Source organism: Hydractinia symbiolongicarpus, chromosome 3 (genome assembly GCF_029227915.1).
Source record: "Hydractinia symbiolongicarpus strain clone_291-10 chromosome 3, HSymV2.1, whole genome shotgun sequence".
Lineage (NCBI taxonomy): Eukaryota > Metazoa > Cnidaria > Hydrozoa > Anthoathecata > Hydractiniidae > Hydractinia > Hydractinia symbiolongicarpus.
The window spans coordinates 24,871,240-24,898,466 of NC_079877.1; the positions used below are offsets into that span (position 1 = coordinate 24,871,240).

General features: G+C 32.0%; 3 protein-coding genes across 3 annotated transcripts; all 3 read right to left on the reverse strand.

Annotated features, from left to right (window-relative positions):
* Positions 1–96: 96 nt before the first annotated feature.
* LOC130636420 (vacuolar protein sorting-associated protein 26C-like) lies at positions 97–21,432 on the reverse strand. The gene is made up of 11 exons (XM_057446142.1): positions 21,415–21,432; positions 16,047–16,125; positions 8,295–8,352; positions 7,076–7,275; positions 6,418–6,511; positions 6,228–6,308; positions 4,460–4,685; positions 3,810–3,836; positions 3,700–3,722; positions 2,386–2,488; positions 97–848 (listed from the first exon to the last, which is right to left on the reverse strand). The coding sequence occupies exons 3-11, from the start codon at positions 8,346–8,348 to the stop codon at positions 769–771; spliced, it is 888 nt and encodes a 295-aa protein (XP_057302125.1). The 5' UTR covers positions 8,349–8,352; positions 16,047–16,125; positions 21,415–21,432; the 3' UTR covers positions 97–768.
* LOC130636983 (uncharacterized) lies at positions 19,078–23,793 on the reverse strand. The gene is made up of 9 exons (XM_057446838.1): positions 23,780–23,793; positions 23,436–23,467; positions 23,149–23,239; positions 22,926–23,004; positions 22,607–22,773; positions 22,105–22,165; positions 21,945–22,010; positions 21,013–21,643; positions 19,078–20,904 (listed from the first exon to the last, which is right to left on the reverse strand). The coding sequence occupies exons 1-9, from the start codon at positions 23,791–23,793 to the stop codon at positions 20,069–20,071; spliced, it is 1,977 nt and encodes a 658-aa protein (XP_057302821.1). The 3' UTR covers positions 19,078–20,068.
* Positions 23,188–27,227, reverse strand: LOC130636421 (organic cation transporter protein-like). Its single transcript, XM_057446143.1, has one exon. It carries the CDS (start codon positions 25,459–25,461, stop codon positions 23,965–23,967), a length of 1,497 nt encoding a protein of 498 aa, XP_057302126.1. The 5' UTR covers positions 25,462–27,227; the 3' UTR covers positions 23,188–23,964.

The following is a 27,227-nucleotide window of genomic DNA, read 5'->3' on the forward strand; positions in this document are numbered from 1 at the left end:
ATTAATGAGAGCCTGGCTTGAAATAGAACCCAACCGCAAACTCCCTCTACTAAATAACCACCCCAGATTCCCATTTCAGTAAATACAACATCACAGTATGATATAAACAACTCTACTCTCTTTAAATACAATAACACAGTAGCGTATTGTAGAAAAATCATTTTAAAATTAAATGAAACGGAAATTAAATTTCTAATTTATCGATTTTTTAGATACAAAAAACACTCACTAGAGATTCTCACCAAAATCAAAATGCAAAATAAAATAAGCAAATTTATAACAGTAATATTAATTATATACATATACAAGTTATGTATCAAAAGCTATATTCAAATACTAAAAGGCGAATTTTTACTTGCATATTTTTTGTTCGGAAGTCGACAGGATTGAAACAAAAATTTAATGTATCAAGTAATGTATCAAAAGCTATATTCAAATACTAAAAGGCGAATTTTTACTTGCATATTTTTTGTTCGGAAATCGACAGGATTGAAACAAAAATTTCTCTGAATATGCGACAAGACAATTTCTAACTACGTGACTCAGAAATTTTTCCAAACATGTTTGATTCATTCTGAGTGAAAGATGAATTAAATTTAACTTTTCCTAATGATTTAAGAAGCAAATCAGAAAAAAAAAACCATCAAGTTCTTTCAAAATCGCATTTTAATATATCTGTTCCAAGGGAATAGTGGAAATTGAAATTAATACTTTTCATTCCGTTCCAATCCATTCTGCGGCAAAAAAATATGCAAGTGGAAATTCGGCTTAACGATAAATTCTTATAGGAAAATTTTCAGTTACTAAATGGTCGTCTTTGAACACAATAACAACATTGACCTCGAACTCTACAAGAAAAAGGAGAAAAAGTTAAACCTTAATATGCATTCAATGCACAAATTAAATTTTGTTATCACACACTCTTTTTTATAAGCAACCCTATGTTTTGGGCCAAGCCTCAAGTGGTCTTGCCTCTCAACTTGCTTAGCTGTATTCTTAATACTTATTTTCTTTTTTTGACACAGTCCAACTGGTAAGGTTAATAAAAAAAAGTTACTTAATTTTTTGCTCAATTTGACATATTTTCCTTAGCGACTGAGTTGCTATTAAAAAAATGTATTTAAAGTATATTGATATTCAGGTAAGTTTTACAAGTTATTATTCTTTCAAATGTGGTTTTTATAAGGGAACTTCATCGTATTTCATGGTTAAAAAAATAAAGGTACAAAATTTGGAAAAATGATGGTAATTGATATGAATGCCGAAATCAAGAATACTTGAAAAATTGAATCCTTAATATCTTTTAATAAAAAAAGGTATTTTATGCTACAACAATGATAAAAACATGTATAGGTTGAAACCTTTTCCTTTATTTCTTACTGATGTTTCGTATTGTTGTGTTGTTAAGGGAATTGTGAAGCGTATCCCAAGGTAAGAAATTATTTTGAGTTGAGGATAAAAACTAAAAAAATATGCGGGATGATTAAATTTAGCTATATCTTAAGTAAATCGAGAGGACATACATTTTTGTAGATAAATGGTCCGAAAATTTGGAAGATATTTTTCCACATGACCACATTTTTTTCCAGATAATGAACGTCTCAAATTTTTGTGAATTTATTTTTCAGAAATTTGTCTTCATTTCGGTAGTAATTCTCGCAAATAGATGATAAATTCTTCGCAGAAATCAATTTCCGCAAATGAGAAAAAAATAACTTCTTACGAAATCACAGGAATTACGGAATTAATTATATTTGACCTTGTTTCATACTTAAAATTTGTGAATGGTTGACTTCAGTATATTTCATGAGAAGAAATTTCTGCTAATCGGGTCGAACAATCAAATATTTCATGGATTTGCAAAAAAATTTTCCTTTAACTATATTTTATCCTTTAAAGAATATCTTGTGGAAGGACTGTTGATTATTAGTCCTATTTTTGCAGGCTTGTGGAAAACTTTCCAGGCCTTATGACATTTGGCCGAAAAATGCTATTTTAAAAATGTAGAAAATCATCTCCAAAATTTTAAAAATGAATGTATCATATAGATCTCCCTAAATACAATAAAACCAAATAATACCAGATATAAGTAATTACACAAGTAAAAAGGTCCAAAATATCAATTATAATAATGCAAGCATTTGCACATTGTAACATTCTGTGCACCTTATTTTGGACTGGCCACTAGTGAGAGCTCAAACACGACGTTAATGCAAGATTATTACACAATCTGGGATTTTCCAGGCTATTCTTTTTCTTGTGACATTGGCCTTAATCAATATTTGGAGGAAGTTTAGAATATTTTAGTAAGGTTTACATACTCAAAAAACAAATATTGCACATAAGGGTAACTTATAACATACATAACTTGTAAGAACAACAAACCTATTTTAAAATTTGGCGTTTCCAATGTTGGACATGTAAATAGCCGTGGAAAAATCATATACAATGGAATTGTCATCCTTCTGCATACATCACCATCAGCAATCTAAATCACGATTTTATGGATTACTGGATTTTAAGTTAAAAATTACCAACTGTTTGTAATGCAAATATGGAAATATTTGATACACTTAAAACTTCAAATTTGATGAAATTTGGTACAGAAGTTAGATTTAAGGACACCATGATGTGTACCAACTTATAACTCCCCCTGTTACAAAGATACAGAAACTAGTCCCTTTTACAAGATAATTTTTCAGCTAAGCACCATTTTATGTGGTTGGGTACAAACTCATAATGGGTACAAACTCATAATACAGCTGTAAGTGCCAGGTACTGTTCTTGCATATGACTTTCTTTTAAAGACTTCAGGTGGCTTCGAGTTTTCACAAGTAGTAAATAAAGATGTTACTCCTCAAATTCTATTTTAGCAAAATTCAACATTGCTCTTAGTTTAAAATTTGGTTGTTTGTTAGTGTCTGCCTTTGGCAACTTCAATTATTCATTCAACACCATCACATGGAAATTTATCATGACTTCTGATTCCAAAATCCTCAAAGTTGTGACAAAAGTTAAGAAAGTTATTTTAATTTTTTTCCTGTGTGAAACAACTGTCTGTAAAAAAATAAATACAAGGTTTGCAATTAAAAAACTATTTACAAAATGAGTGATTTTTTTATTACATTGTACATAAACTCAACGTCTTGGACTTGGACTGGAATGTAGCACAAAGTATGGTATTTTTTGAGTTTTGTTTATATTAAAGAACAATTGAAAAGTGTTCCAGTTGAATCCTTGAAGCTCGTCTTGTTCAATAAAAACCCATAATTTTCTGCCAAGTCACGTAAAATAATTACTTTATCATTTCTTAAATCAAGTTTTAGTTGCTTTTAGTAATGGACTTGTGACTTTGAAATATATTGATATACAGTTTGTCAATTTGTTCAAAAAAAATTCAATAAAATAATTTTTTTTCTTTTTAAAAAAAGTTAGACTGATCACCCTCAAAATTAGTAAACTACCAAATTTCATTTAGGTTGGATAAATATCTTTAACTATTGAAAGAAAAAGAAGTGTCTTTACCTGTGGCGCTGAAAAAAAATTTGTATAAGGAACTGGACCTAGCGTCATTTCTTCAAAATCATGAGGAATTGAGCTAAGCTTCTGTACCAATTTTTTTTAAAATTTGAAGATAGTGGTTTTCAGACCACATATGGAATGACCCATATATCTTTTATGCAGAAAATATACACACACCTGTAAATTTTGAATTTCAGTAGCTAAAAAGAAGAAATACATTATTGTAATATAGGATGCAAGCAACAAGTAAAAAGTTCAGAATAAAAATAACCAAAATAAGTACCTACCATCTTTCGCATAGCCCTCTGCACAACCTACAAGAATTAAAAATCAATGAAATCAGTAAAAAGGCGCAGCAACACATATAGCAAAAATCAAACATTGTCCTTACAGCTTAGTTCTCACTATGGGTGAACATGGGTTAATTTCTGAGTATAATTCAATATACTCAAAATATAATGTATATAGATCAACTCAAGTAAGAATGCAAAACTAAAACAGATCTCACAAAGTTATCTCAGACTAATTTACATTAACCTAATTTAATCTATCGATTCTAAGCTCATGGTTTAACAGAACTTTGGAGAAACATCCAAGAGCAACAACACTCACTTGATGTATATCCTATCATGAAAATGTAATGAAGATTGTTACTATTTAAGCAAAAAACGAGTTAGTTAGGTTTCGTAATTTTGGTTAGCCCACTATAACAAAGCACAAACCTTAGCAGACATTTTTTACAATATGAATTAATAATAAATCGAATTTGATATACACACAATCCTTCATCAAGTGTGACAACTGTGCAAAGACTATAAAACAAAACATTCTCTGCACTAAACCCATAAAATGTGGTATGTATCTTGAACTAAAAAGTAGTCCATCCCAAATCATGGTCAATATTCTAAATCAAGACAACAAATATAGAAACACTCACCGCATGTTTCTACCCGTACCAACTGCATTTCAATTGATTTGATAGGCACATCAGAATGGTCAACCACAAGTTCACCAGTAATTGGTTTTGCTATATTACAAACTGCCGTATCTAGATGCCCCTTGACCAGAAAACGGGGGACATGTGTGCTTTTTTTTGTTGAACTGATTGAGTCTGGTGATATTTTAAAAGGGATTTGCTTTTCTGATTCCACTTCATTTTGTTGCTAAAATAACATCAATACAAGCAAATTGTAAAAAGATAAAGAAAGAAGTCTTGAGCTTAAATTGTGTTCCTTATAGTTTGAATGTAAACGTGGAACTCAAAGGGGTACCAGGATTGCCTACATGACATTGTTGGTGAGAATGTTCTGTTTGGTAAATTACTAACTTGTGATGAATTATGGTGGCTTTTGTTCCAGATTAGTAGCAACCATAATTTGACATCTTTAGGGATGCACATAAAAAAAGTCAAAAATGTTATGCCATGTCATTGTTGTGAAATATAACAATGTTTTTTTTTAAAAAAAGTGTTTTTTTATTAGTTTTCCTTTAAGGGCATTAAAATACAAGAACTTAAATGCTGTTGGTGACATAAAAAAATTCAGTTTGGTTTATAAAAGTGTCTTTAGGAAAACCAAGAAATCAATGAATAATGTCTCAGCCCGTGGATGCTAATTTTGTAGTCAAGAAAAGAAGTCTAAACAGTTTCATAAAGCTGCCAAAAAATTGAATTAAGAATTAGTCACCGATTTCTAAATCCTTGATTTCTCCATAATAACAAAGTTTATTTGCATTTTGCTAAGAAAGCTTGTATTAAAAAACCTGGTCGGTTTAATATTTTTGCAAAACAAAACTAACTTGTTTGAATAATAATCAAAAGGTGAATGCTTTTCTAATGGATCACAAATCATTGATAGTTCATGTGGATAGCTTATGCACAACAAAAAAAAACTATACACAATATGTTTAGACTGAAGTTGTTTTTCTCAAATAATAAAAAACTATAGGCTTGCTAAAAAGTAAAAATGCTTAAGTAAAGAAAGCAACACACTAAAAAGGTTTAAGCTGTGTGTGGAGGCCCACAAGAGCAATTACATATCCTAAAACGAGAACTCAGTTTGTCTATTTTTAAAAATATTTTATATATACTATAAAGGCTCCACAAGATGAAAAACTATAATTTCATATTTTTTCTACTTTGGTGGGTTACGTATAGTAGTTCTCCAATATCCTTTCCTGTTGAAATTATTTGAAGGCTCACATTTTATGCATTATCATCTTATATAATAAGACAAAGTGTGTGTGACAGTCATAGTTGGATGTGTTCATTTTCCTTTGATTTTGTCGAAATATTCGATAAAGTCGCGGAAAAAGTATGTCTTATTTGTTAACTGCCTAGGCGTTACCGTATGATGTCAATGCATTTAAACTGACATCATCAAAAAACCTTTAAACCTTAATATCTCTGTTGTTTATCAAACTGTTTGTAAAAATACATAGGTATGCAAATTTTCAGAAAAAAAATGGCTATCTCCTTAACCACTAATCAAAGCAACCCTATACATAATTTTGATCAGTGTTTTAAGTTTCACATAATACATGTAACAGCAAAAATAATTTTGTAAAAATAATCGCATCAACGTGACATTACTAATTTTATCAAAATTCAAATGACAGATCTTTGTTATCTCATTTTTGCCTAAGTGCATTTTTCTACAGGCCTTATCGACTACCTTATGTTATAACACAAAACAGGACACACTTACTGGATTTTCAATGATAAATTCGCAAGATTTTTGCAGATCTTTATTCAACAATGATCTTTTCATTTCACATTTTAGCAAATACTAAAAAATCATAAAAATAACTAAAATAATGGAACTTGACAAAGATAATAAATAAATGAATTTCTGAAAGATAAAAATAATCTAACAAATTTGTGAGTATGAAACATACCTGAATATTAATAAAAACTCCATGATAACTTTCAAACAATTTCTTATTTTTCAAACACTTCAGTGTTAATTCAAATGGAATTTCTGTGCGACCACTGCAAGAAAAATTTCACCATAGTTATTTAGGTCAGGAAAAAAAACCCTCATTGCAGTAATCTAACCTCAGTAGTGTTACTTGAAAAGCAAGTAACACTAAAAAAAGGTTTTCTTTCTACCATTCAGTGGATCCAGGTCAATTTGGAGATTGCTATATTGATTTTGGGGATAATTAATTCTTGGGTCCAAAATGGACATAGATCTAAAATGTTTAAAAAATGCTCATTTTTTTTAGGATATTTTCAGGCTTCTAGCTATATAAAGAGTATACATTTATAAAGAAACATTACATATAATAAAACATGGATAAAATTATGCATATTTTAATTCATGTACCCTGCATTTTTTTTAATCATCCCCATTATATTACTGTTAAAAAAACATTCTAGAAAGTTCATTTACTATAAAAAATATTTCTACCATTTTGTGTTCACATAAAAGCAAAAGAATGAAAAACATTGTTCCCTAATATCGCAATGTAACAAAACTAAGACAAAACTCATAAAAGGCCTATCAAATCTATAATATATTATAAATTTATTCCAACAGAAAAAAATACATACCTTGGAAGCTTTCCAGGCTTGGCAACTTCAAGTGAACTACTTAGCAGTGTTATCGGCTTTACTGAATTGTAAAAAGCTTCAAACAAACCAACACTTTTAGCACTAAGTTGCATGTTTACAGTCCCTTCAATTATTAGCGTAATGCCATTATGTACAACTTCTCCTCTTCCATCAACCACTATTGTTCCAGATATTTTTTCCTGTTAAAACAGAAAAGCGTATTAAGCTTGCAAAACACTTTAGTAGGTGTCCAAACAAGCTTCAAAAAAAAATTTGCCTTAAGACATATGGAAATGATATGGACTCCTAAATTGCTAAGTCCACATAAATTTCCAGTTAAAAACGTATATAATAAACAAGAAAAAATGGCTTTTGCTTATAATAACACTAATAATAACATGATTTTCCATAAGCTTTCGATTGTAGTAATAATTAACTTTGGGTAATTATTTTGAAAGGATTGCAAATTTTTTGGTTAATTTAACAATAAGCTTCTTTCAACAAAATATCCTGTTTTAACAATTCCTTTTTAAACTTTTTCAGTGCTACAGCTTGTAAAATTATGCAGAAAGAAATGACGTAATAATTAAAGAGTTAATAGCAACAAAAATGGCACATAAATTTTACAACAATCTTTATAGTACAGCACTGTGCGAGCTTTAACTTCTGATAACATAGTACTGCACTGTGCGAGCTTTAACTTCTGATAGCATTTTCCTTTTTCTTTAAAAATTTTAGACATGTTTTAAAAATCATGCAGCTGTGATATGGTATATTTTTACTTTAAATATTTTAATCCAACAGCGTTTTATGCAGCAGAGGATGTTTCCCAATGATCTTTTAAAATATACAAAAGCCTATTGTTTGAAAAATATGAATAGACAAAAAATCCCAATTCTTGCAATATTACATTTTAATTAGCATATTTTTGTCAACAACAAGCAGAAGAACATAAATAACCATAATGAAGGAGGGTGTTACAACATTAATAATCTTTCTTGTTCTTCACTTGTATGTAACACTTTAGCGAAAAATAATCTCACCCTTAATTTTTGTTTATAAATCACATATAAAAATCATTTTGCAGGAACGATATTGAAATTTATGTGTGCAATTAAGACCTGAAAACTGCATGCCTGATTCGGTTTTAAGCGTGTAAGTGTGATCGCACCCGCTGGAATGACAAGGCTGACACAATATATAATATATAAAAACATACATTTTCGTGATAGATTTTGTTGACTTTCTTCAGTCTAATGTCGATTGATGCCATTTATCTAAAAAAAAATTTAAATATATTTAACAAAGATTTTTATTATAATTCCAATCTCAGGCAAATTCCAATCTCAGGCAAAAAACAGGATCAGTCGATTATATTTCACCAACCACATGGTCAGAGGTTAAAATATCTATACCACGTTTCTCTATATATACTTTGTGTGTGTCAAAATTGTTGTTTTTACAGTGCAATTCATTACTTTATGCTAATAGGCCCACATACAGTACTGTGAAAAGGTTTGTTCAATCGTGTTTGTGTAAGCGTGGCGTACACAAGTCATGATAAAATCGTGGTCTTAAGTATAACACACCACGCTAACATTATTATCTCCACAAAGGATCATGTGCCATATTTCTCTGACATCCATTTCATTTGATATCTCCATTTTCTGACAATTATTTCTCCATCCATTCTCAGTAGCCTATAGACAATGCTAAAATGGAGAGGCGCTTTTAACAGGCGTTTTAGGCGCTTTTTACAGTTTACCTTGAGATGGTTTTCCTTACTTTTTATATATCAGCTTTGCATGTTAAGCCTCCTAAACCTTGTTTTGTAGCCAAATTATATAATGTTCCAAAACATTCCAAATCCAAGGTGTACTGAAAATTCTTGAATTACAACACGACACAAGGTCAGGGGTTTAGGATTCAATACTGGTACCCAAATGTAAACAAAAGACATGCCAAGATAGGCGGTAAATCTCTTAAAGGGGCTCTTCTTTTTGGTATACTTCTTGTATGCTTTGTTACCAAGAACAGCTGCGTTAATTCTGAAATAGCGTATTATTTAATTTTAGTTTTTAGAACTTTAATATCTATACTCCTTCATCAAACACATCTTGTTGTTTTGCCAATTTTTTTCCAACAAAAGAAATATGTTTAAGGAAACGTTTAACCAAAAATAATAAAAAATGCGCTAATTTTGTAATCACAAAAATAGTTACGCGGTTAAGCAAAAGTTGAAAGTTTTATGTAATTTATAACAAAAATTGGGTAATTTCGCTAAAATAGTTGTATGTAATACAAGTAAAAAACAAGACATATTATTATATTTGTTATGATTATTATATATGTTTAAAATTACACTCGCTAAAATATAATAATGCAAGACTTTTAGTTGATACGATTTAGGAAAAATAATAAAAACAAGGTAGAATACCCTTGTCGTAACACCCTTCTCTGTTATGAATTTTAAATAATCTTAATGCCGCAAAAGACTTTAGATTTTGTCAACTAAACTATAGTCGGTAAAAATATTTTTCACTTCTTTTTATCAAAATAACTTTTTTTCTGTTTTTGTTTATTATCGTAAGTGGGAGAAGAATAACTAGCTGTATATATTTCGAAACACGGCAAGCATAACTTGCTGTATAAATTTCACAATAACACAAGAATAATTCTTGCTGTATAACTTTTAAAACAACACAAGAATAGTTCTAGCGGTATAACTTTTAAAACAGCACAAGAATAATTCTTGCTGTATAACTTTCAAAACAACACAAGAATAATTCTTGCTGTATAACTTTCAAAACAAGTTTTGGAGCTTTCAAATATTTTTATCTTTTCACCCTGACAGCCAGTTACATTTTTTTTAGTTAGACAAATATTTTTCCTTTGCAACAAAAATATATTAACTGCATGCGTGATGCTAAAATACATCAAATATATGCTTGTCTTAAAACCCTTCTCCGTTCTTATTCTTTTCTTCATTTTTCTTGTTGTTCTGACCATACATTCTCAATAAAATAATTTTTATTTTGCCAACTGACCAACCATATAAGCTATTATCGATTACGCCCGTAGAACAACAAATTACGTTGGATTCACCTAATACCTTTTTGATGCTGCTTGATTTAAAAAGGATTAAAATCTATTATGTAGCTAGTTTTATGACAACTAATTAAAACAACAAATGTTAATTTTTTTTTTGCCACCAGTTCTTAATTTAATTGATAAACTAATCCAGTCTGTTCTACAATAAAAGTGATTTATTGTGGATGCCACGATGTAATTCTTGTTTGTGTATTTTTGTTTGTGTAGTCCACGAAACATGATCAAGTCAAAGATTTAATTTACAATTGAACACGAGAAGAACAGTACACTTCGTTTCTTAGAAGCACTAGTGTCTCACAATGGTGGTAACTTATCAGTATCAGTATACCGCAAACCAATTCATACTGATCAATATCTCAACTACACATCTAATCACCAAATGTCTTGCAAAGAAAGTGTAGTGTCCTCATTACTGGACAGAGCAGTCAATGTAGTCAGTGGAGAGAATGACCGAAAGAAAGAGTTATCTCATATAAACAACGCCTTACTTGCAAATGGGTACTCGAGACAGACCATTAAAAAGGTTGAGAGGAAAATCAGGAACAGGACTGATAAGAGCAGTGACGGAGAAGATGCGGAAAATGAACCAGTAGCCACTGTGTGTATGCCATATATACCAGGGACAAGTAATATACTTCGTCGGGTAATGAAAGATCATAAAATAAAGCCAGTGTTTCAATCTAAAAACACACTACGTAGTATACTGTCACATCCGAAAAACAAAATATGTCTAGAGAGTCAATGTAATATTGTCTATGAAATCCCGTGTAAGGATTGTGATGCTGTTTGTGTCGGTGAAACAAAACGAATGTTTGAACTATGTGTGGAAGAGCACAAAAGAGCTGTACGCAACGCAGATACAGATACAGACATAGCTGGAAGAATGATATAGACTGGGACAATAAAAAGATCATAGACTGAGAGTCTGGTTGGACAGCAAGAAAAGTAAAAGAAACCATAAATAGTATAGACAGAAATACTTATATCAATAGTATTTCCTATCAACTTCCAGAAATATGGTTACCCGCACTTCAGAAAGTGAACATTTAGGAAAAAGTGCAAAAAATGGTTCGGAACAAACGTAACAAAAAGCGAACTTTTACAAAAAGGAAAAATTTTAATCAATTTATTGCTTCCATCTGGGTCCGTGAAAAAGTTAATTACCTTAATTGCTGTGATTTGATTGGCTTTTTTTTCGATTGATTGGTTTTTTAGACAGTGGTTCGATTCCCCTTGGCGGCGATTCAACATGAGCAAGTGAATGTTACCATAGCCCTGGGTATAGTAAAGCGCCGATCCTAATTGATTCTGCGCTAATTCAAAATGAGCATTAAATACTCCAGGACTCCTCATCTCAGCCATGGCCCCTCCTGGATATAATAGACAGGGTACAACTTTCGATATTGTGAGGCTAGCCATGTAACTATATATATATCTAGAAACAATAGATAAAGATATATATAATTGGAACGTTCTTATTTGTCATCCTTGACACAATTTTGTGGAAACAAACCTATGTAAGGCTTTGTCAAGCATCAAAAAATAGAAGACAGAATTTTAGTCAAAAGACATTCGAGACAAAACTTCCTGTATATTTCTTCTCACAGAAACATCGTGGTAGATTTTATGTAGATTTCTTCTCACAGAAACATCAGGGTAAATAAAGCTTTTAAACGACAGAAATAATTACATTAATTCGAACATATGACTTCACAATAAAAATAAGTACGAGAAGTTTGATTGATGATGACATTGTTTTTATTTTATTTTAACCGATATTTCGTCTTATTACTACAAGACATTATCAACGTAAATTGTTACGAATATATGTTATAGGTGTCTTCATTAGACACAGTGTCGGCTATTTGAATGTTGACATTTTGCCGTGTGTTATTAATTACATTGGATACAACTGCTTCTGGATAACCATTGATTTTTATAAACACATTTTTAATTGATTTAGTTCGTATTTCAGATCTTGTGATGAAGAGAATATATTAAATGCTCTCAACACCAACGATATAACTGTTCCAACTTTCCATGGGCGTGGTGCAAACGAATACCAGTGCATGTATATGTCAGTGTTCGTGCCTTTTCGATAAATGGATGTGTTAAATGAACCATCATTCATACGTTTCACTTTCACATGAAGAAAGGCTATGTAATTGTCGTTTTCAACTTCATATGTAAACTGGACATTCGAATGGTAACTATTAAGTGTCACCAGCACATTGATTATCTGGTTTTCCTTAACAAAACATATAGTGTCATCTACATATCGCTTCCAAACTTTTACTGAATTTTCTAGTTTTGGGACTATTTCATTCTCCCACTCAACCATGAAGATATTTTCTAGGACTAGTCCTAGAGGCGAGCCCATTGCTACACCATCAACCTGAATATACAGTTGGTTGTTAAAACTGAAATGTACATGTTTTGTCGCTTAATTTTTGCTTCTATAACTTTTTCAACATATATCTTTTTCAATATTATGTCTATCGTTTGTTCCAAAGGGACGTTGATGAATAAACTAGTGACGTCAAAAGATACTAGTTTGTAGTTATGAGGTATCTTCTCTCCTTTCAATGATGATATGAAATCTAAAGAGCTTTCAGTAGTATATGTTGACTTTGTCAGTGGTGTTAACAATTTCGCAAGGTACTTTGATGTGTTATAAGTAGCGGAATGATAGATCACTAAAAGCGCGATAAGAACTCTCACATCCTAAAACATTTAGTCACTGAGAATCACCCACTTGCTGAACAAAAGAACTTCAGTATTTTAATAGATAATGTTCACCACTTTAAAAGAAAAAAATAGCTGAGGCCATGTATATTCTTGATAACAGTCCCACGCTTAATGTACAGGAATTGTCTGTTCCATTAAAATTGTTTTAAGATAAATATTATTTATAGTCAACAAGGGGATGAGTGCATTTGTGCTCCGCGCAGTGGACGTTACCCTTACCAACGGTATATAATTTAAATACCCTTGTGTTCGCCGTTATGTGTTATATGTTTTGTTAAGTATTGTTTTATACATCCTCTGTGTATTATGTAGTTGTTGAAAATTATATTTAAAAAACTTGTAAGATAATTGTAATATTTTACGTTGATAATGTCTTGTAGAAATAATTATATTTTAACAAAGTTGAAATTATAATTTTGATAGAAAAAAATTTAGGTAACGTTTTAAAGAGCGTTGACAAAAGAACCTTTTTTAGATCGCGTTAAAAACAGAGAATGGCGATAGAACAGGTTTGTTTAGATCGCTTTTTAAAAGTTTAAAAACGAAAAGTGGCGATAGAAATACTTTTTTTGATCATGTTTTAAAAATTTAAGAACAAAGAACGGCGATAGAAAAGCTTCGTTAGATCGCATAGCTAAAAGCGACGATAGAAATGCTTTTTAGATCGCATCGCAAAAACAAAATGTTGTCACAAAATTAAAATGTCAAGTTAGATTTTTAGATTTTTTTTTGTATATATTGAAATTTTATTTGTATTTGAAATCTTGTCGTGAAGGAAAAAGTCCCGAACGTAGAATTTTTTCGTTTACATTGTTTTTTATAAGAAGAATTTTTGAAAGTTTTGGATGTTAAAAAATATGTTTCCATGATAAAGAAATATTAGTAAAAAAGTTTTAAAAAGTAGCAGCATTAATTTTTTTAAAATATTTAGACCATTGGATTTGTTGTTTTCAAAAAAAAGCTTGTGTTTTTAAATTATATCAAGATTAAAATAGTGTTACTTTAATTTAGTTTTGTTATTAAAAAAAAAATCAATGTCCTTCGCGTCTAATTTATTGTGTTGTTGAATCTATTAATTTTGCAAGTTGAGCGTATGCGTACCCTTACATCTGGTCTGTACTGTATATAAACTATTATTGAATGTAGGTTGATGCCTTCTGATTTATTCGAATAATTCGAATTCTGATTTATTCGAATTCGTTTAAAGTCCTAAGAATGCCTTTATTTCATTCTTGCGGTCAGGTTTGGGTCATAATACTGGTTGAACCAATCACAGGCCAGTATTTAGATTAAGCAGCCATTATGAAATGATAGACAAATGCCGTAATCATAATGTTTTTGGGGTGAAACCTTCATAAATACAATACTGGATTTTTCGTGGAATACACCTTTACGATAATTCAGGAAAACTAACACTCCATCGCAGCTTATTTAGCGATCGGAGGAGGTAAACATCACACTTTTATAAGAGTTTATTAATGAGATAACTTTTCTTGCCATGCTTTGTTTTAAATGATAGGTACACATGAATTGTATCTTATTATTATTAACGTTTCCTGAAAATTTGAAAGAATTGATACGACAGAAGTTAACAAATTAGAGAAAACACGCTTTCGTCTCTAACAAACTCTCATAAAAACACAATTTTTACCTCCTTTTTTTCCGATATTGTAAAACGATGAAGAGCAGTAGAAACGCATGTACAATTGGATTATCGTAAAGATGTATTCTTATTTTTTTTAGTCAAATTATTAATGTTATAGATATTGCTTAATCTTTGCCATTTTGCAACATTTTACCGTTGTTTTGCTTGTAAATTCTGTTTAAGGTTACTGTAAAGGAAACAATTTTTTTTCTAGGTTTTTTGCAAAAAATTCATGACATATAGAAAAAAAAATTCTCTTTCCAATGACATATTTTATAGTCTATAAAAATATTTGGAACATCCCTTTTTTCTGGAAAAAGCCTTTTTAGAGCTGTTATATTCTTCACACCTTTGAAAAAATATGTGCAAAATGAGTTGAGCATATTTTTTGTAAACATTATGCATAATATGGAACTCCCGTATAAAAATATGCATAATAATATTTTTTAGATAGTTTACTTTCACTATCGAATTAAAAAAATCAAAGTTAAGGAATATGCATATGAGCTCTCTCTTGTAAACCTGACTTCTGTCTATTAATAATTCTCAACTACGAAAATCTTTAAAAACAAATATCTCGTTAGTAAATTTTCGCATACATGCCTTTAAGTTTGTGGTCTCTTTTTTCAAAAGCTTCCTATTGGCTCATTGAAATTTTTGGTAATGAAAAGCTGAAAAAATTATGCACAAAAGGTTCCCGGATTTTTTTGTATAAATTACTGATTAGCGAATTATGACGACAGAAAGAAAAAAATATGCATTTTTTGAATGATTATATATAATTACAAATAATTTCATAACGATGTTATTAGAAGAAAAAAATCCGGGAACCTTTTTGAATTTAATTTATGCTGAATATAATGGTGCGAAAACGAGAAGTCTGCGACCACGCGTTCGGAAAAAGAAGCCATTTGAAAACGTATGGTGAAAAAAAATTGGTGTGTGTTTATTTCATTATACTTTCTTTTTGGAAAATTACCATCTCACGAAAATAGCACCATCAAAAAAGTCTTTCATCAAGCATTCAGAAACAAAAAAACATAAAAAAAAATATAAAAGTATTGATAATTTATATAAGGGTTTTTCTAGACTACTCATCAAGTGAGTTTTTTCCTTTACAGTAACCTTAATTAAATTCTACTGTGAAGGTTTGAATGTGAAAATTCCACTTGTACCCTCATTGGAGAGCAACAAAGGAGAACATTCCAACCACAAGAATGTGAAGAAATGGACTAGCACCCCTATTTTTTTTACCTTCCATGCAGATGCTAAAGCCAGAAATACATAAATGAATGTGGTATTCAGAAAGTTATAGCTAGCTAGAGCTACCAGGTACTACCTGATTAACTTAGCTAGCTAGCTAGCTAGCTAGCTACCTAGCTATTTTCGTGAATTTCACATTAAAAAAATCAGCTACATTCTTACTTCTAAAAACCAATAATTAAAAATAAAACTGATGGTACATACTTTAATTAGAATTGATTCAGTTTCGGATTTCTCGTTGACCTAAATCGCCAGATTTACCTTGGTAGATTTAACGGATGACCTAAAGTAAACATTTGGCTAGGAAGACATATTGCTATGACGTAATTGCCAAAGCTTCGCTCGCCTTGCCGCGCTCCGTGTGTAGAAACGGCAAAAAATACGATGAGCGATTTTGGCTGAATGGCCAGATTATGCAAATACGTTAATTTTTGCGACCAACAATGGCGGAACTTTAGCAGCCAAATTTTTTATGTTCCAGCAATGGGTTCCAGCAGCAGAAAACGTACCCACCATAGTCACAAGATTTGGGATGGAACTGAAGTGCTTCTCTTTCATCAAGCCAAGTATATTATGTAAAGTTACGGGTCATAAATTAATTAGATCAGATTAGCTTATAATATAGACCAAAAGCTTTTATGATTGGTATAATTGTTCAGATCTTGCTTCAAGGATATTCTGGGATCTTGAAATTTGTGATAACTTTTTTAGAAAAAAAGATTTTGTTTACAAAAAGGTTTCAGATAGTTTACAAGAACTTACGAACAATCTGTTTTGTAAAAGAGCAGATTTGTTAAAGAATACTTTAGGGAAATCAATTTTCACGAGAATAAATTTTTTGCAGACTTAGAAAGTTTAAAATACCTTAATTTGGATACATTAACAAGGATGGTTATATGTACTAAAAGGGATATAAGCTAAATGTGATCAGCAAAGTGGACTGTAAAAAGTACTTCTCTTTCAAAACCATAAATAATTGCTATGGTTGTAAAGCAAAAACAAAAATAACAACATGATATGTATAGAAGTATATTTCGTTTGTTTCATGTTAACTACACCTTAAGTTTGAGGGAAGGGGAAGGATGTCAGGCTTAGTATCAGGCCCAAACCAGCCCCAAACCAGATGTTTCAAACCTTACCCTTAAGACTTATCTCGTGGAAACGCGTGCGTCTCTCATTGAACGCTAACCCAACCTGGGTGTCTCTCGTAGAAACGCAACCCTCTCAGCGAATCTTGTGGAAACGCCAACATTTCGATGAGTCTCGTGGAATTATCTACATGTCAGCAAATCTCGTGGAAATGCTTAAATCCTAGCGAATCTCGTGAAGTGACCTACATCTCAGCAAATCTCGCGGAAAGGTCTACAAACTGCTATTGCGCAACTCAGTCGTTAGGGAAACACAAACGCATCTTCATCCCATTTAACTCACAAAGGAAGCCCGATATACCACAATTTATCCCAAACTTGATTTTAAAAAGAGACAATTTCCATAGTCATTCACTCACATATGATAATGCACAACTAACACAAATAGTAACTACAGTCATATAATAAAACATCAATTAATATGGATTTACTTTTAAGAACTATTAACCACTTATCGAATGTTTCTTCTTTTCGACAAAGCAATGGGCTGGAAATGGCACTCTCATGTCATTAAACTATAACTATGCAAATTATATTTTGTATGGGCTGGTGTCTCACGACTCTTGGCACATCATGTTAAAACACCAGTGTTAGCAGAATTTTTGAAAGAAGAATATATCTCCAGTAACAATTGCTAGTCCAATTTACTTACTCCTAATAATGGTGAAGTCTGGAATACTCCAAAACACTGATGCGGATGTCCTGTAAATTTTGTAGCTATGTCTATATTAAAATGGAGACCACTTTTGATACTTATTTTACAAACTCGGAAAATAATCTTTCTATTCACCTTTAAAAAGAACAAAAAAGGGCCAAATTAACTGCCTCCGCATGTAAGGTGTTGTGGAAATGCATTGATAGCTTTGAGATTCCACTGAAGTTCTTATTTTGCTTCTCCAATAACTTATATATTCCTGATTTTTAACGTCACTTTCGTAGCTTGACATTGTGGATGAGAGTATTATCAATACTCAACTTCACTCCAACTAAAAGACAGTGTGACATCTATGCACAAAAAGGTTGATTCTCTCCTTAACCTTATTGGAGACAAAATCTATAGTCATTTGAAAAGTGAGTTCAAAAGAGAACTTAGAAAACTAGCCTTATTCTTGGGGCTGCCAATGGATAAGAGAAGAGTGAACCAAGATCAATCTTGTTCCCAGTCCTTGATGTCTCTTTTTTATATCAGGAAGGCGAGTCACGTCCCGAAAAGAAGCAAGATGCCCTGGAGACGAGGTTGTTCCAGGATATAATTTAACAAGATATAAAAAGGGGAATGACAAATCGTTGGAAATGCAAAAATGTTGCAGCTCACAACCTTGAGTCCAGCGCTTTTTTTTCTCTTTTTGGTGTAAGAGACAGCAAGAAATATTTCTTTCTCGCTTTTCCTTAAATCAAGAAGAAAAAAGCCCTGGGATCGAGGTTGGCCGCTCATTAAACTTGCAGATCGCAAGAATAGATTCCTTGAAACTTTCTTCACAGTTAAACTAGTTAACTAAGCTATCTTCGAGGTTAATAAAATGAGTTTCTTTTCCGATTTTCCGGTGGTAAAAAATTATGTTGAGTGTCCTTGCTACTGCACAGTGGGTGTATATTAGCCCTCAAACCCGAAAAAGAAAAAAAAGGGACAAATACGAGCAAAAAACTAGGAAACAGGATTACCACCTTCAAAAACAATTTTTTATTAAATTTTCATACCCCAACAAACTGCATTTGTTTGACTTTTAAATGGTTTTTTTTTATTTCATAAAAATAAAGATTTCTCAGAGAATTTCGCGATTACAACGATCATACTCAAAGATCTTACAGTGTCCTTAATACCACAAAAAAAAAAAAAAAAATTAGAAAAAAATTAGAAAAAATCAGCCAACTTTTTATTCACCGACATCTGGAACCACCCAATTTGTCGCTCCGAAATATTTTGGGATTAATATATCACAAAGATTGTATTTTTTTCCATTTAAGGAAATCAGCTGAAAGTAAGAACATGCTAACCTAATTCGATTGCATTTGGTAGTTTGTTATTAAACAGTTGATATCAACAAAATCCCAGTATGTACCTGTTCAGGATAAAATTACACAGTGAAAAAAAGATTTAAGCTTTGTTTTCATTTCATAAAAATCTACAAAATCCTAAAAAACAACAACTCTGAACTAAATACGCCTTAAAAATGTTAAAGTTATATATGCATTTACACGTAGTTTTAAATTAAAACCTGGTTTCTTATTTTGACAGACTTTTTCTTTTAAAACTATTAGAGTTTGAATCCTATTGAAAATTCTTTTCAGCGAGAGCATTTACAATTTATAAATTTACTTTTTTAAATTTTTTCAACATTTCAGGAGTATAGAAAATAAAAGCATTCACACAATCTCAGCCTAAGATTTATTAAAACTAGATCACGCATAAGGCATGTATTACACTTTCTTAAAATTATTTTAAACTCATAAGCAGTGTGGTCAGTAATTTTTATTTCGTATTATTCTAACAATAAAACAACATATCTATTGCTTACCTTGAGGACAAAAATAGTTGCTGACAAAATTTAGTACGAAATATCTGATTTTGCGATATTCATTTTATTATTTTTTTTCAACATTTTTCGACTTGTTTTTCTCAATAACATTTGCACTTTTGTATGAAATTTCTTATTTTTTGAAGTTTCTTATTCTGCTTAACTAAAATGAACTACAGTAAACATTGAAATTTGCTCATAAATTGTGACACATCTTGTGACATTAATTATTGCATTTTGCCATGTTTTCAATTATTTTGCAATAGTTTACATAAAGGTAAATTGCATTTGGCAACAAAAAATTATTGCTTTTTTGAGAAAAAAAACGCAATAATTTATGTCCATAATAATTTATGCCACAACAATTTATGACTGCAATAATGTCCTTAAGGTACATTCTGAAATCTGACACTGATATCTATAATACAATCCTTACCATATGTTTTCTGAGCTAAACATGTTAGTTGCAAGAAGCAACAACCTACAACTAGTTTTTATAAATATAATCCAATAAAAATTGTGTATGTGAATATTTGGATAAATAAAAAATTTATATATAATTTTAATGTCGTTTTTCCTCAGCCCACTTACTCTGAACTAAATCCTGAATAATTTGCTTGCAACGTTTTGGCCAAATTGGATGCAATTCAAGACTTTTTCTTTCTGCAATTTCTGTTGCAGCGTTTACTGGGGTAATTCCTTTTTCTTGTACATTCTTTAAAACATCTTGTGTTGTATTCCAAATCGAATCTTTCCAGTCTTTACTAAAATGTTGAAACATTGCAGGGTCGTGTTTTAATCGACCATAACCTTCATTAGCACAATTAACAATACCCATTCGGTTGCATAAAAAATCTACTATATATGTAATACCGCGGTCAGCTAATAACTCATTATCACTGGTTTTACCCAGCTGATTATTTGCTGCACCACAAATAATGTTAGACTTGATCAATGGAATTGTTTTTTCATTTAGTACATTTCCAAGTGCATTCGGTGATAAAATATCACATGGAATTTCAAGTGTGACTGTCTCACCCTTTGGAACATGCTCTAAATGCAAGCGACCTAAATTTTTTTCTGCAAACATTTTTTCTGTTAACTCAAGTTGTTGCTCATTGCAATCACTAGCATGAATGTGATCAACATTTTTATCTAAAAGTGAGTCAATGATCACACGGGCCACATTTCCACTTCCTTGTGAAACTATGCGTCTCCCCTCAATATTGCCATGTCCAAAGAAATCTAAAGTTGCCTCCATTGCACAAACAATCCCTTTTCCAGTTGCAATAGATGGATTACCAGAGCCACCTTTACATTCAGAGATACAGGTTATAAAACGGGTGCGCTCATTTACAGCATCAAGATCAGATACAGCCACACCAGCATCTTCAGCACCTATATAACAACCATTTAAAGAAGACAGGAAATCTCCATAATCAAGAAACATGTTTTTACGAAAAGCTGGATTAGAAACTTTTTCATGACCGGGTGAGGCAATAATACCTTTGCCGCCACCTGCCCAAAGACCAGCCAATGCAGATTTTACACCCATTCCATATGAAAGACGAAGTCCATCCCTGATGTAATCTTCCATTGTTTCATATTCCCAAAGACGAATTCCACCACATGCCTGGCCTCGATTTGTTCTCCACACAAATGCTCCTAACAGGGCACTACTTCGTTTTCCAATCTCCAAAAACAAACCCTCATGATTTCGATAATCATGTTTGTCGTTTAAACAAAATTCAGTGAGCTCGTTGAAGGTTGTTTCATCATTTGAGCTGATGGGTTGCATAGAGGTCTCATCATGAACAATAAAGCATCTGTGGAGTTTATTTCGCTTCATATACTTTACAAAGTCACACGGCTTCATAGACATTATTGATAAAGAACGATACTGCATACCTGATACCCTATGTCGTCCAATGAATTTAGTTAATCGAAAGACAGAGGTCATTTTCTCCTTCAGGATTCTCACGTTTGCACAGGTCCAAATAATTTGTTTGTCTGACTGAATGTTCGGTGCCTTTGCGTCTTTCCCACCATAACAAACGGCCTGGGAATTACCCCTTACAGGTCGTGATTTTGTAAATACAAAAACAAGACGAAACGATGGCCCCCATTGCTCACTTCTCTTTTAATTTAAGGAAACTTCTTTTCTCTGATTAAAACAATTCTGTACTGTATTTTAAAAATTCTCTTCAGTGTTTTGACACTTGTCTTCTGCACTTAGCACTTCTCTGCATGTAGACAGAAACTTCACAATTAAATTAAAAACTCTGGTCCGCACTTTTGCTCCCATAAGTGTGCTCATTTTTCTTCCATACCTCTTGTGGAGATAGTTGTGTAGAATGTGTGTGGAGTAAATTATTTATACATCCTCGTCCCCAGGGTTTTTTGTCTTTTTGATATGACAATGCTCGTTTTCATATAACCATATGAGAAGAGTCTTTACATCCTTGCATCGGGGGTATAGAGTATACCCCCGACGCAAGGAACTCCTGGAGGGTTGCGAACAACTATCAATATTTAATTTAAATTTCTCATTTCCTTTCTCACTTTCCTAAAAAAGAAAATCGCTTAAGCCTGGTTCACATCTATGACTATACTGTAAGCAAGTGCAGAAGCAAGTGAAGTAAGCATATGCGGATTAGGTCTGAAATGGAGTGTTAAGCAAAACGTTTAGCGAGCCGTGCGCGTAAAAGTAAGATTTTAAAAAAGAAAGAAGAACAAAGAAAGGACGAAAATTATTTCTTGAGGAATAAAATATTTTGTTTTCCCGTGAATATCCCGAAAAATTTTTATTATGTTATAAATCGTTCTTCACAAGTTATATACCATATATTATTAAATGTCCAAAAATCCTGCAGCTATTAAAACCATCTCTATATAGAAAGTCTAAATCAGCTCACCAGGCTGGACCCTAAACTCTATGAAGCATGTTGATTTTGAACTGAATTTTCAATACAATCTTTAAACCTCGAGGCTTTTTTCTATCAGAGTGTTTATAGTTACAGCTCCCAACTTTTTATATTCGATACACATCATGCTGAATTTACAGTTAATTAACCTTTTCTAACTTTTTATTTAGAAATACTTGTTACTTGACTCAAATTCCAAAGCTGTCAGAATAAAGGTGTCGCAGCAAAAAAAAAGTTTAACGTGCATGCCCATATACTTAACGTAGGCAGCTGGAACCAAGAACGACCTAATGGGAAGCAACTTAAAACACTCCAGTGCTGATTCCTTTATCTTATTATTAATCTTAATAAGCAACGTATCTTGCACGTTTTTCAGTTAATGCTACAGGCGCTGACACAGTCTCGGAACTTTTAGCCGGTGTATTTGTGAACCATCTCTTTGCTTCATTATATAAACTAAATAGCAGCAGTCGTTATTTAAATCCTTCTCTTTACCCAAACTCGTGTCAAACATTTAGCTAATCCGTCCATCCCTTTGGACATGTTAGCCTTCCGCTCGCATGTGTTTCCTATTCTTAAAATTTAGTCTTGTTATTGTACTGCTCTTATATTCATTATTTTTTCTACATCTTTTTCTATATAAGGTATCTTATAATCAAATTTCTACCATCCACGATTTCTTTAGTTAATTCCTGCTGTAAACTTTGCCTGTATGTACTTCATAAGCATAACGATATCACACTCGATATGCTCTTTCACAACTATCGCCTTATCCCAATTTAATGTATGTCGAATTCTAGCTGAACAAACTGGAATATGTGTCCAAAGGAAAAACAAAGCACAACGTTGTGCACTCACTTAAACTTTTGAGACTTTCTGTGCACATTATAATAAAAGTGCTAACATAAAACTTTCTTAAGTTACATTAGAGAAGGAGGCTTTGCAAGGACTGCAAGAAAGAAAACAAATGTAAGTCCTAACGATGGGGTAAATAATCTTAGTTACCTTTTTCCAAGAGCTTTTTATCATGACAAGGACTAGAATTGCGTTAGCATCGGAATAGTTATTGATAACGCTACTTGTTGTAATAAAATTACTTTGAGATTTATTTTGCACACAATCAAATACACCTTTCCCGAATTAGTTTTTTTTGATGTACCGCTGCTATTTTTTAACTTTTTCAAAGAAAATGAATGTGATTTCTGACATCCTCACATGAAACTTGATAAAATGTGAAATCTTCAGATTCGTACAGTAAAAAACAACCTGTTAAAACAGTTTTTTTTAATTTTGTACTAATTAAACTTACAATTTAAAGATTAAGAAGACTTTAACCGTAACATTAATACCACCAAAACAGCATTTTCACTAAGTTACAAATTTAAACACACACTAATTTAATGATGCTGAATGTGATCTTAAAGTCAAAACATAAAAATTCTTAAGTTATTTAAAACATGCAATTCGGGAAAGGTGTATTTGCATAAGTTTTTTCCTTTCCATCTGAAACACATAAAATTATAGAAAATAACTATTATGTATTCCTATTTTTAAACATGACAAAAATGTTTTCTTTTTTGGCTATCACCCTTTTCTTCTCTTTTGTTTCAGGTAGTACAAACAGCAACGTAACACATACCATTCCTAATACTCCAAATGCAATAAATGGCAATCGATGGTTAACTGGTTTTAAGCCTTTTAACACCCAAGGTGATGCAGCGGCGCCAAACCTTTGCAGTACTTGTAAATAACCCATTCCTTTTCCTCGGACAGCAGTATCAAATATTTCCACCGACCAAGTATAACAAGATACATAACTAATCATGATAAACAGCTTTCCAAAAAAGCCGCACGCCACTTTTGCAGTTCTTGTAGAACTTATACCTGTATCTTCTACAAAGGCAATACCAAAGCAAGCTATACAAGATACTAGCATTGCCAAAATAACAGTTTTTTTTCTTCCAAAAGTATTGCAGCTGTATATTGAAATTATAGTGCCTGGTAGATCCGCTGCTACTAGTATCACAAAATTCACATAAACAGATCCACCTAAGTCGTCCGCCGCAAAGGAAATGCCATAAAAAATCAAACCGTTGACGAACCAAGCATAACCTTGAATGACAGAATTCAGTGCCAACTTCGGACTGCTAAAAAGATTTTTATAGCTAGATTTTAATTCGTCTGCTTCACTGTTCATTACAATAAATGTATTATTAGGAATTCTGGTTCTGTTCCATTTTGCAACATTTTGAAATGATTTCTTTATTTCTTCCTTTTTTCCATTAAGTTTAAGCCAACGAAGAGATTCGGGAATGAATTTAAAGAAAATAAAAGTAAATACATATGGAGCAGTGCATACAATGAATAAAGTCCTCCAATTCCTTGTAAAGTTTGCTTTTATTGCAAGCGCTGCGAGGGAAATTGAATAAAAAACCCAAATGATAGTACCAGCAAAGGCACGGTATTTATCACCGACGAATTCAGAGAGAAGAATAAATTCTTGCAATGTAGTACCTGTGCCAAAAAATCCAACAATAAACCTTGCTAGAATTATCAAATAAACGTTTGGAAGAAAGGCTGTTATTAACCCAACGATAAGTATGATCGCCACAGACGGTAAAAGAACCTTTCGTCGTCCGAATTTATCAGTTACCCATCCTAACACAACAGCACCAAATGCCCAACTTATAAAGGATATTGAAGACGCTAAATGAATTTGCCATTCGCTGTTGCAATAATTATCAAATTCAGTAACGATTGAAAATTGATTGTTCTCGGTGTATGTCCATGAATCTCGTGGCATAGGGCATCGTGATTTATCTTCATACGTCATAACATCGTTTGAGGTACAAATCGTATTGTTAGCTACACACTTCCAACTGGGGATTAATGTTCCAAAATACATAATCAACTCTTGATATGATTGGGGTATCACCATAATACAAAATATCACATCCAGTAGCCGTTGGTACTTTCCAAATTCGCCAACATGTTTTAACATTTCTCGCTCAGTGATATATTTTGTCGACATTTTTCTTTATACCTTCGTCCGCACTAGAAATAATATGCTCCAACAGAACAATAGGGCTATAGCTATACAGAATCTTACGAAGGCCTTTTTAAAATGCCACAACTTTTTTTATATCAATATTTACAATTCATTTTAGCTGGGTCATAATACATCTGACCATGTTGAATTCATAATAGCTATTATTTGAAAACACACATAAGCTCACAAGCTAGCAACATAAAAATAACCTATCAATAAAAACAGGCAAAATATTTTAAATGTATAAAAAGAGACAAGTCGTTTTAAATTATTCTTTTATTTATTACAGCTATAAATGCTAATTAAGTGCAGGATAATTACGATCAAGAACACCCAGAGTAAGAATGTGCAAGCAGCCAGCTTTTATTCAATAGTCGGATGGAGGTATAACTTTTATACCTCCGTATTAGCAGTTATCATTCCTTTTTAAACTTTACTAGGTTATCCCTAATTTCTGATCAACACGAGTTAAATGTTTGATGTATGCTTGTGATTTACCCACCGACCGCTATACTCATTAGTACTCAATTACTTGTGAATATTTCCCCAATACCAGATAAGGGCGCTTTAAAAATACGCCCGTTTACACTTGTACAATTGATTGCCTTTCGTTACCTTAATGTAAATCTCTTAATAAAAGTATTCGACTGTAAAATGTTGAGAAATATAGCACTATGGATACACAAAACAAACTAGACTCTACACACACAAGCAAAAAAAGGGTAGAAAATTAGTCTCCATAGCTGTGTTATTGACACTCCTGTATCTCAGCAGTGGCAGTATTGCCTAGCTTTTAGTCTTAATTGCTCCTTGGAGGGGTTCCTTGTCCATCTAATTGCTCTTATTCGTTCTACGTTTATATTTATACTTCCTATTGTTACTTTAATACTTTCTCACGTAAGAAAATGTGTTACGTACACAATAAAACAGTGCTGTAGTTATGTTTCATAAAAAGTTTTCGCTCCATTAAATATTTCCAACACATTGAAAATGATTATTAAGCCATTGAAGTATTGAAGCACTAAAAAGGATTATTTAATGGGAAACATATCTGCTAAACTATTTAATATTTAAACGTTTAATGAATTTTATGTGTTTTCCTTTTAAATTCTTTCGTGCTGGTTGCAATACACAATAGAAACACATAATAAAGAAGAATATGCGATGCATTTCGTGCAAAAATGCGACAGGAGACTGACCTGTTACGTTATATTATTTTACACATTTTCGTAATATCTTTTCAGATGGCGCATGGCTTTGATGGTTTTTGATTTGAATCATTTTTGCATAGTCACCTCACGTTGGGCGAAAGCCCTCTATAGCCAAACTGGAGCGCCTTAATGAGATATTTTTTCGAAAAGAATAACGTGAAGGAAAGATTAACAATTGCAGCTCATAAAATAAAAATAAAAAAATATTTAGATAAAAACAATAAAGCTTCTCATGCTGCTGCTTGCTTAATGATGTCAGAACGATGACCATTCTATATACTTTATCAAAGATAATGTAAAAATAAAAAGACAATAACGTTGACGTTGTGTTGCAGGCCCCGACATTTAATCGACATTTTTCGTCCTAAAACTAAAAGGAAATTGTTATTGCTCCCAATTCCTTGCTTTTTTGGCTTGTCTACCGTGATATCAGTCGCACTTTGGCGCAGCTAAAGTATGGAATTTGGACCCTTTTAAAACAAAAAATAATTAATGACGCGCAGATAAATCTCACCGAAGTTGTCTAGATTTACAGAA